General features: G+C 37.0%; 1 protein-coding gene across 3 annotated transcripts in view; it reads right to left on the bottom strand.

Annotated features, from left to right (window-relative positions):
* Positions 1–12,361, bottom strand: part of Ecr (ecdysone receptor) — a 389,856-nt gene that overhangs the window by 320,480 nt on the left and 57,015 nt on the right. For all 3 annotated transcript variants that reach the window (XM_089595624.1, XM_089595622.1, XM_089595623.1), the window contains exon 2: positions 516–1,200. In XM_089595624.1, the coding sequence (XP_089451750.1) occupies positions 516–909 (394 nt within the window). In that variant the 5' untranslated portion in view covers positions 910–1,200. The remainder of the gene's footprint in view (positions 1–515; positions 1,201–12,361) is intronic.

Here is a 12,361-nt window from a genome sequence, read left to right on the forward strand (position 1 = left end):
ATTTTATTATGTTTACTTAAAATTATATATATATATATGTGTGTGTGTGTTTTTGTGTTTTAGGTATCACAAATGTTTCTATTGTGTTGCATTAATTAAGCTTTATATATGTTAAAGTTTACTGTCAAGAAAATAATAAATGTACAAGAAAAGAAAGCAAGATTAAATAAATGAAGTATAATTTTATAAACATAATTTATTTAACATAAGTAATACAGTAGTACTTTTGAAGATACTTTCTGAACGTCATGCTAACTTTTTCCATAGTAGTGAACAATGTGAAGTTATTCTGCTTAACTTTGTATCACATGAGTTATGCACAAGAATTACTTTAAATGTTTCTTATAAGGAAGTGGAACGTGTTAATTATCTTGTTAAAATAGTAGCATAATACTGTCATTTGTATGAATTGTAGAAAACATTTTTCTTCAATTTAACGCAATGCGTACAATAAATACTATGCTGTTATTGCAAATGCTCACAGCGAATAGAAAGAGACGAACTAATATACTCACCAGTCTTGCCGTTGGGACTGTAGGGGTCGTAGCTGCCAGAACTCATGGGGCTCGAATAGCCATTCGTGCTGGGTGGCTGAGATCCTGTAATGCTCTGTTGCTGTTGTGTAATCGGCGTTGAGTGGGCCATGAGGGGTTGTTGCTGTTGCAACGCTACCTGCTCCTGGGGTGTCATGTAGATATGCTGTTGGGGCAGCGGACCCTTAGGTGACTCAGGGGCCAACCAGTCGTCGGTTGTCATGAGCTTGTTGCTGCTGGCGATTCCAGCAAAGAGCCCGCTTCCGTTACCTGGGGGGCGCACCGGTAATGACTCTTGCTTCTCTAGAGGGACCTCTGAGGCCTCAGCCTTAACTAAGATCATGTCCGGTTGCAGCTGCTGTTGCTGCTGGTCCATCGAGATACGCAGCTGACACCGCTCTAGGGGTGCTTGAAATTGAAGGTGAGTGTCCAGGAATGCACTGCTACTAGGGCCTGCAGTGGTAGCGACTAACCGGGGTGTGGAGGCCAAAACAAGCGCTTCTCCCACCTCCACGATGGCTGATGCCTCATTGTATCGCACAGCTATACTGCCGCTCACTAGGCTGGCCACCGTAACGCTTGAAGTGTGCTGCCAGCTTTCTCTACCGACAAGCCACTTCTGATCTACTTTTGACTAGATTTCATTAGCCGGTTTGTTGGTACAGGGCTGAAACAGTCAGTCAGATGTGGACGTGCACAATAAGACAAGATGCAGAAGATATTAATGTTGACAGTTTTATAGTGCTAAATAAAATGTTTGGAGTGTAAGTTGAAGTAGTCGTTAAATATTGCAACAATAAGGCAGTAAATGTTTAGTATTTCTATAAAACATACATCAAGTTGTGTAAAATTTCTACAGAATTACCTGCAAAACCTTTTACAAGATAAATTGAAAATTTTCTGTCAGTTATTTTGCGTCCTTGTCTATGAGATTTCTTTATGATTTCTCGTAGAAAAATTCTAGAGAACCTGCTGAAAAATCTGTGGTAAGTTCCCCTTTTGAAATAATATCATGCAACAATTTACTCTGCTTTCTATGTACATAAAAGTTGAAACGAAGTTTTATTTTTATAGTAAAAATTAATCAATGTTTTCAAAAACACATGAACGTCTACTTGTACTCTAGGTTTTGTAGATTCGAGATTTTAGTACGATAGGTTTTAAAGTTGAATATCAATAGTCAGACTTGGGCATGGATACTTTTTCATTTTTTTCAAACATCAATTTGTTTATAGTAAAATTTTTTTAAAATACCATTTATAACATAAGCTGAACGAAACATTTTGTAGTAAAAAAAAGCTTTGAAGTTCAAAAATAAAAAAATAAGCAATAATGTTCCATACGATAGCATGTAGCTATGCGTGCGTGCGCCTCCACTGGCTTGGGCCCGAAAGGTAAGGGAATAGAGAGAAGTGATAGGAAAGGGAACGCGAAGGAAGAGAGTAAAGGGGAAATCAGCTAGAGACGCGAGAGCGAAAAGACCAGGTCCACGATACTAGGATACACGCGCAACTTCCCTCAAATATAGGTAATTCTAATGAAGCATAAGTTAACAACGAGTCGCGCTTTTATTTATTACCGCACCGAGAGACCCACGTAACAGCTGGAGTCAGAAATGGGACACAGACACAATTTTTTTTACAGTCTATCTTGTGCGCGGAAACCACTTTGTCTCGCGGAAAAATTTTTTTCTGATAAATCAACGTAATTAAGTAAAACTAACAAAAAAAGAAAATATCGCTAATCGAAAAAAGTGTCATAAGTGCTAGATGCCAAATTCAGCGTGTCAAGCACCAAAATATAAGAAAACTTGAAAAGGCAGAGGAAAAGAAAGATAAATAATGGAAAAAAAAGTTTTCTACACTGCTGTTAGACCAGTCCAGCAATAAGAGAAAATAATCGCATATCAAGCCAGCGAAAGGACATACCAGAACACTAGACAACTATCAATCACCAAATGCAGGGAAATACGGACAGAAAGCCAACACGGTACGCCGAGCCCGGACAGCAGCCATAGACGGGACACGGGATACACTACATGAAAGAGGGAAACAACAAGTAAAAGCAGTGGCAGGTCAATTCACTGAAGGATCGAAAGGCTTATGGACATACACAGGATCATTATCATACTGAACATTGTGACAAAGATCTGGTAAGTGAATTTTCATTGATTTTCATTTACTATATTCATAACCACCGAGGGAAATACGCACTCAGAAAGATAATTTTTATGCATCGATATTTTTACGAAATCTAAAACTTTAACGACATTGATAGTGGCACATAATTCCATACACTAACATATACCTAATATACAAGCGACAAATATCCTATGTAAAAAAAAAATTTTTTTTTAATCAATGAGTTAATAAATAAATAAAAAAAGTAGTTAACCCAATTGAGAACAGAAAAAAGGCTATTGACTAATGTTAATTAAATTACACACATCTATCAAGCGAACCTAAAGTACACAACAACGAAGGTGTTCTACGATTAAACACAATATACGATTATACGAAAATACGAATATACGAATAATAATATATAGTAAAAATGAAAATTATACAAATCAACAAGACTAACTATATACAAAAAAAAACAGAGGCAAACAGAATAAGTATCGCAAAAGCAAACGATATATTAGACGGAGAAGAACGAGAAGACGATAAACACACAAACATACACGAGATAAAACGGAACGACATAGACTTCAACGTGATACAAATCAGCTTAGAACATGATCTGGAGTCATGGGCATAGTGGCAGAAGGTGAGTAAGAAAAAAAGGCTACTCACGATAAAAATGATGAAAAAACTCGCACCGAACATAGTAAGATAGAAAACGAATCCAAAAAGTCAAGGAGTCCTCACAGACGAAGTACAGCGAGAAATTCCTCCTACCGTGGAACATGGAGCAATCCCCAAAACAGATTATACATTAGCCCCATTGACCCGGCATAACAGAACTAGTGCTATGAACGACTCGACAACGACAGCAACCCGCGAAAAAAAAACACGGGCTAGATCAAATACTTGGGACCAACTCCCGTTCACTCAAAACAATGATACAACAAGTAGGGATTAAAATCTTATTAGAAATCATAACGCACATAATAGAACAAATACACATAATTTCGTAGACACACATTATACACACCAAACAGGCGATAGATACGAACGCACGCAAAATCACGCCCTAGAGCTGACAGAGCATGCGTTACAGCAAACTCACACACGCGGGTTACAAAAGTTCCTAACCACATTGAGCAATCTTGCCAACAACATACCGATATTCAACGGTGATCCAGTAAAACTCTCATTGTTCAAACAAATGACTAGAACGGTAACCTTCACAGTAGGACCACTACATGAAAAATTACATTAGGAGAACGAGAAAAATAATATTTTGCGCACGTGAAAGAAAGATGGCAAAGTGTATGCAGGAAAGATATATATAAAGAACGAAAAGGTAAAGCTACCAATACTGGAAGTACAGTTGATAGAATGTGGGACTGCGTGAAGGGCAGAACTATTTAGCATCGAAGAGAAAGATGCTAAAGGCTTGCGAAAAGCGATAATAAGATTTTTTACTTTAGATTCAAATGAGGACTCAAAAAAAAATTCAAGCAGGGGTAAACCACGCTGAATCAGTAAATGTTCAAAAAAATGAGCGGTAGGTGAAGGGGAAAGACAAAAAGAATTATAGCGATAGGGGGGCGCAATATATTAGCCAAAAAGGAAGCATGCAAGCACGGGTCGAAGAAATAATAAAGCTTGTCGACACATCAAGATGAAACGAAAAAGAAATAAGGCACGTACGAGATGTAATAGAATTTAACCCTCTCGTATTCGACCTAGAGGGCGAACCACTAAAGGCAACAAATTTATTGAAACGTAGGATACAAAATACGACAGATAGACCCATTACTGCAAAAAGGGCCTGATACCCTGTAAAATTAAGGGAACAAATGCAGACAGAACAAGATAAATTATCATAGGAAAGTATAATTGAGCCATCAAAATCGCCATTTTGCTCCCACACATGGATTGTGCAAAAAAACTCAGACCCAATGGGGAAAAACACTGGAGAGTCGTTACGGACTTAAGGCTATTGAATGAGGTGATGGCAGGCTCATGGTATCCATTACCATTTTAACACGAAATTTTTGAAAATTTGGCAGCCACGCGGTACATAACGGTAATAGATTTGAAGAGCAGATTTTTCCAGATGGAATAACACGAGGATGACGCACACAAGACCGCGTTCTCAGGCGCAAAAGGGCACTACCAATATAAAAGAATGCCAATGGGATGCTGCGATTCACAAAATACCTTTATGCGAGGGATAACACTAGCACTCGCAGGACTGCAGGGCCACGAAATCGAAATATATATGGATCATATTGTAGTGTTCGGGGAAAACCTGGAGCAGCATGGCATACAAATTGAGAGATCGCTGCAAAGGCTAGCGAATGCAAATTTAACGATAGAGCCAAAGAAATGTTAATTCCTCAAGCGTGAGGCAAAGGTACTGCGACATATCGTTGGGAACGGAAAAATAAAGACAAATTCAGAGACGATTAAGGCCATAAAAGAATTCCCAAGACGGACAAATGCCAATAAAATAAAACAATTTCTCGTACTTTCAAGATACTATAGATGGTTTATAAGGGATTATGCAAAAATAGTCTAACTACTTTCAAAACTGACAAGGGAAACTATTGAGTTTAAATGAGGACAGACAGAGGAACAAGCATTTATTAAACTAAAAAACGCTTTATTATAGCGAGCCGGTGCTTACATCCCCAGACATAAGTAAAACATTTATAGTAACAACCAACGCATCTGACTACGCAATCAGAGCAATTTAAAGCTAAGAAAAAATAGGCTCAGATCACTCTTGTGAATACGCATCCAGATGTTTGGAAGGCAGCAAACTACGAGACATAACATACGATAAGAAATTGTTGGCGATAGTGTACGCCAAAGAGCAATTTATACCATGTTTGTTCGGTTGTAAATTTACAGTCACAGTCGTAACGGACCACGAACCGATCAAGCATTTTCACACATCAAAGAAGCCAGACTTAAGATTTCCAAGGTTGAAGGCACATTTTTGAGGATACAAGTTTGACGTTTTTTACAGACCCGGACAAATAAACAAGGCACCGGATTCCCTGTCTCGTAACCCAATTATGAAAGAAGGGGAAGAAAATCTAGAACTGCCCCACCGGGAGCTGTATGAGCTCGCGAAAAAACAGGAAAGGGACAATCACGAAGATGTAAATGTGCTACCGGCAAGCATATATAAGATGCGTATAAAGAGACAGAGGAATTTTATACGAAAGAATAAAATGGACAAAATAGAAACATCTGACTCAGACGAGTCACACGAGAAAGTAATTAAAAAGAAACCCAGTAAAGGACCAAGCGAACATATGTCAAGCACCAACAGCTTGAGCGATAGATATACAGGACCAGAATGGGAGGCAACGGAAAAACCAAAAGATAAGACAGATAAAGATACACTTGTAGCTGTAAACGACAAAGAAAAAATTTTGTCACAAGGATCAGTGGACAATAAACTAGCGTACATGCGCAAAGAAAAAAATATAGAAAAAGAGGTGAAAACAACGAGCTCACCATTTACAAACGAGGGTATCGCAAAGAAAATACAACACAGAACTCGTAAACGTCAATTGGATACACTACATAGGAAAATCCCAGATTTTTTGAATATCGGCGAGCATTTGCACAACTCGAAGGAGATTATTGTTGCACATTGTGATACACCGGCAACAACGCAGAGGAAGCCCGAGCCAGCAAAACATTGAGGATCCCAACTAGCGCGGAACAGCGAGACAGCAAAAAGAGCAGAAAGAGAAAGAAAGAGAGCGGAAAGCTCGGGAGGCAATAGGAGAAGTGGCAGTGGCAGAAGCACCTGATGTAGACGAAGAAAGTAAGAGAAAAACGAAAGATAAAGGGGGGTACATGAACAAAGAGAGGGTAGGGCCAAAGACAGGCAGCAGATAGATGCGAGGGAGACGGAATGGACCGGACCAAGCCGAACAACACGAACATGCGAATCGGCAACCGTCAGATTCACAAAAACCTGATGGCGAAAACAACAATTTTAATAATAACACAAGCCTAATTACCAATTTCAAGTCAATATTAATACTTAATGAATCAACCAATCAATTTCAAGCAAAGGTCTCAATCGATTTTTGTTGGCGACGGACGCGCATAGCGGAAGCGGCACCCGAGTTACCATATACGTACGACGCGAAGTCGAGCCTTGAGCGTAGGAGAAGACTCGAGGGCTAGTATTGTGAAGGGAGAAACGCTGAACACGCCGTCGCGCGGGGGAGCAGGACTCACTCTGACACAAGAGTCGCTTTTGTGGTCGTCAAGCCAATGTTGTCATAGACCTCGTGGAGCCTGCTTCTGTAGTGAAGGTCGCCAGAGAGCCCGGGCCTATGTTGGAGGTCCCGAGCCGTCAGGCTGCGAGACTGCTCCTTGTTGGCGCGCGAGCGCGGATGTGTAGCGTTTCTGCCTACATCGAGTTATTATGTATGGAACCGAACATGTCCTGTACGCGAGACCACGTTTGGTACGAGAGAGACTTCAAAGAGAAATTCATTGTTATTATCTAAATGCCATGAATGTCGGCTATAGTGTCAATTGAAATCTCCCTCGTGACGAACGGATCTCCAATTAGTATGTAGAGTGAAATAAGCGGAATGCTCCGGAAGAGTCGCGACATGCACGGAGACATCTATTGTACGCAACGAGAACTTAGAAAGTAGAAGGGGAAACTGGAACTGTAAGCGCAGGGGGTGCGACAGCGTAGAGGCAGTTGCGAATCGACTATTGAGCAATAAGGTGCGTAGACATCAATCTTAGCGATAACTACTTTGTAACCTTTAAAATAGAATACAACCATTAATCTCAATCTCGTCTTTGTTTTCTTAACCTTTCATTGTCCTTTTCAATGTTGAAAAGAAAGACATTAGGAAGAAAGAGGGCATAAAAATCGATGCATGGGAAATCAATGATACACCGACAGTGATGAACGATGAAGAAGACGCAAAGTCTTGAGTACCGGAAACTCCAGAGAGAATCTCTTAAACAGCCAAGAATGGTCGATGTCCTGAGAGACGGAAGCTGTCTATTTCATTGCCTAATACTCATGTACGGGTTGGCGGCATTAACAGACGAACTTAGAGAAATACTAAGTGGGTCAGAATGGACAAATGAATGTAAAGACCCAAAAGGAATAAAACAAATACTCAATAACAGCTATGAATTTGGCGATGGGGAATGCGCTTCCATATTCTCACAACGGTATGAAGCAAACGTATGCATACACCTGAAAGTGTCACCTGATTAGACAGTATACCAACACTTCATACGGGGGAAATCGCGGAATTCCTAATCAAGACGATGATCCCGATAATTAGGAACCTTGAGTTAACACAGAAGAAAATCTTGAAGAAGATAGCAGCGATCTATCTGTAAACAAACAAGACGGCGAGAATGGTGAAGAGGACGTTAAAAATTCATGAGTCACTCTTGTCAACAGAAGTTCTGATTTAGCAGCAACGGTAACACAGTGGTTAACGCTGCTAGTCTTGAATCTCGACACTTGGTAACATACCCTCAGGAGTGTGAGACGAGGCCTTTATTTACATGGCTTTCACTGCCGGAAAAAATTAAGTTTTTACGTTACTCCTCCATAAGGTTACAAGTTAAATTGAAGTTTTTTGAAAATTTAGTATCTAAAAAACAGTGTTGTGTACGGTTTCACATTTTACATGTGACTTTCTAACATCATTATGAACATCCTTAAAATTTACAGAAGGTCCTACAGAAAACGCTACGTATGACAAACGTTTTTCAGTAGGTATAATAAAAATTTGGAAAGACATTTACTTTATGATACAAAATTTTAGAATCAATATCAGATATTTTTATAATTATTTATTTTTGTTTTGCATTTATTTTAAGTAACAAGTTAAAACAAAAAAGATAGTCTATTTACAATATTCAAACCAAAAACCCTATTTGTCACGTGACTTCACAAGAACTTACGAATTTTTTACGTTAAACTTAGCCCTTTCTTATACTCTACCACCTTCGAAATCTTAGGAATTTTTAAGGTTTTGACCAGCCTCCCCCCCTCCCCTAAAAAAAAACTTTTCATTTTTTGTAAAACCATAAAATAATGCCCTATCTGAAAATCACAAGAATTTTGTTGCATACACTATAAAATTGATGTAACATATGTACGTACAAGGTACAATTAATAACAATATTTTTTTATAAAACGTTTTTGTACTTTCGTTGTAAGGTATCTTTTTGTAGTGTTACAAAAACCAACTACCGCTTAAACCCACGGAAAGACAGATCTCCCTTGTACCCAATTTTAAGAATTACAATATTTATTCTTCAGGAGTTGGCGTGTGTAGCACGCAGGGGGGTGAAGTCCTACTAATATACATATATACATTTAACTATGCGATTTTGTTGTTATGAGATGTAAATAGTTTAACTGATTTGAATCACACTCAAACACTGATAAGTCTTTATTTTTAAATTATTGTACTCTGTATTTAAATGATTATATGATGCCCATCGATAACATTTATTGTAAGAGACTTTAAATGTATATTTTTTAAAATAAGTGTACTATATAAAATACGAACAACAAAAACCTTGTCAGTAATTCTATAAACATGCTATTTGTCAACAGTTTTATTTTTGTTTTTCTTATTGTGGTTTTTTTAATTTCTGTGTATGGTAGATAAAACGTGTGAACAAGATTGCTATACTTAATAGACATATTAAGGTACAGATTTCATTAATACAAAAAGGGTATTTTTGGTTCTCAATAGAGAAATTCCCTTATTTTTTTTTCTTCATTTTTCAGTGAAAAAAATATGTTTTATAGTTTCGAAAAAATCGTAAAAATAGTCATGCAGTCTAGAATCAGCGCTTTTTACCTTTTACAAAAATTTTTACGCTCTTTCAGTACAGTATATTCATCTTGAAAAAATTCACAAGCAAATTTTAAGAGGTAAGCTTCGAGAAAATTTTTTTGACAACAGCTGGAGGCCAATATAACATAAAAAAAACTTATTAAACTTATTAAACTTATTCAATGTTTATACTTTGTATAGTGATACAGTTATGGCAGACATAACATGGCTTTTGCCACGCACTCACGCTCTCGTCGGGTCTCTCGGTACAATGAGAGAGGAGATTTTTTAATCTTGATTATTCTTTATTTCTATTATTAATTATATTAATTTCAGAATTAACAAGCGTAATATCATTAATCCATTACCACGTAATATATTTATTTAACATAATAGCAAAGAGTGGTTAGTATTGCTCTTTTTTGATTTTCACGTGTTGCTTTGGCAGCCCGTGATAATCGACAACTACGGGTCCAAGTGAAAGTGTCAATCCAACACTTAAAAAATTCAAAGAAAGTGACAACACTACACTAATAAAGAATTCAAGAAAAAGTTTTGTGAAGATAACAACTAAATTATTTATAATAAAAAATATTATAGAAGATTCGAACACAGAAGAAGAAACCAAAATGGCGGATGAAGTAAAAATTTAGGTGTTTCATTGAAAATGATTCTAAAATTGAAGAAATGCAACTTAGTAGCAACGTGAGCCGTAACATGAACGGATGAAGAATAAAAGTGTATTGAACAGGATTTGAAAGCTACCAATGCACTATATAGGGAAACAGCGTACGAAATGATGAAAAAATTCGATGAAATGTATATACAGGAGTCTACTATACTGCAAATTTGTATGAGAAACAAGTTACAAAAGTTAATGTCAAAAGACTTTGAAACTTTAAGTGCATTTTTAACTGAATGTGAAGTATTAATTAACGAATTAAAAAGATGTAACTGAAAAAGAAAAGTTAAGCTACATAGTTAAAATGCGTCCAAGTTCACTAAGTTATATTAATGATTCAATCGATGTGTTAGAAGAATCTGATCAAACAGTTTAATAGGTGAAAAGTAAAATAAAAATGTTTGAATTAAAAGTAAAGGAAAATGCAAGCAAAATTAGTTCAAGTGTGTTAAAACTGAAAGTAAAAAGATGGAGGATGTTTCAACTAACGAAAATATGGACACTTCAAGGCACAATGTACGAAAACAATACAAAGCGATAATTCATGGGAGCAAGGTGGTGCGCAGCAGCAACGAGGCGGACGCCAACAACAACAATAGTGGCAACATCACGGCAGCCGAGGCCGAGGTCTTGGAATTGGTAGAGGCTCTAGTCAGCATCGCCGGGGAGGCAGTTGGCAACATAATAAACAAGGGCATCAAAACGAAGATGGTAATGTGAGTAGTTTTAATACCGAATTCGAGGAAAGACCTAATAAGTCACGTGTTAAGGTAATAAGCTGTGTTAGTAAGGTTGAATGGTTACTCGATAGCAGTTGCTCAGATCATGTTAAAAATAATGATCGATATTTTTATGAATCTGTTGAATTAAAAAAACCTATGTAGGTTAAAGTAGGAGACAGAAGATTTATAAAAGCAACAAAAGTTGGTAATATTAGGCACAAGTTTAATGTTTATGGTCGAAGTAAAGTGAATCTCATAAAAATGTTTTTTTTGTTCAAGATATAGATAGAAATTTGATAAGTTAAGGTAAAGTGACAAAAGCAAGTAAAATTGTATCAGTAGAAAAGATGTCAAAGATTTTTATTCAAAACCGAAATTTGATTCCGTTGGCTATTAAAAATAATGCTATTTTTCATGTGACGAGTGAAATTATGTATAGCAAATCAAATTTAATGACAAAAAATAAGTTAGTAGAAAAGGAAAAATTACATTGAACACTAGAGCATGTGAATCTCACTAATATGTAAAGCAAAGTCGCTAAAACCGTTGTAATCGCTAACGACGAAAACTACTGAACCGATTTTGCTAAAATTTTGCATACTGATTCTTTATAATTCCGAGAGTTTTCGCATAGTTTTTTTCTTAAAGGAGTTAATAACAATAGCGATGAACAAGCTCAAAGTTTTGATAAAATAAGCTAGCTTTGTGCTTTAGTTTAGTATGATTCGCTAGATAGCGTCGAGGTAAAATTGAAGCCATCTACAATCAAAGATAGTGAAGAGTGGTTATAAGATGCCCCATCAAATTGTCACTCTTTCTTGAGATGACACTCTTTTTTCATGGGTAAGCAAAATAAATCGGTTTTTACTTCGGAAGGTCAAAATAACCAAGTTCCACGGAAAAATAGGCGTTTGGAACGTCAACAACTCCGGTAGAATACCAGGAAACGTTTCTAGCCAAAGCACAACTTGCTCTAGCACTTCAGAGCTTAGTAGCTGTTCAACCATCCAACCTGGTGCCGTCAGAAAATTTTCCATTTCAAATGCGAGCTAGGGAAGACAGCCCTGAAGAGTATGGGCAGAATTTATTAAGTGAGAGATCGGCTTTTTACTGTAACCCTTATAGTAATCTCTTAAATCTTACAGATTTTTAAATAGGTAGAATATGTATTTGTATTTTTGTTGTGATAAAAAACGTAGAGATTAAGCTTCAGGACTTGGTTGCTGTGGTAATAAAATTGTAAGATAAGAGAAGAAAATTTTTCTATCATTTATTTTTTGTGAGTTTTAAATCTCTACAGCTTAAAAAAATAGCCTTGTTCATAGATTATACGATAGAAACTGCAAATCAACGGCCTTTTATAGCCAAGGATTATTTTATGGCAGAAGGAATGCACGGTACTTTTCAGCATAATTATGTTTTTTCACTTCTTACAGCTTTTTAC

The sequence above is a fragment of the Copidosoma floridanum genome, unplaced genomic scaffold (assembly GCF_036245765.1).
Source record: "Copidosoma floridanum isolate Cflo_tuat_1 unplaced genomic scaffold, Cflo_Japanese_pri ptg000026l, whole genome shotgun sequence".
Lineage (NCBI taxonomy): Eukaryota > Metazoa > Arthropoda > Insecta > Hymenoptera > Encyrtidae > Copidosoma > Copidosoma floridanum.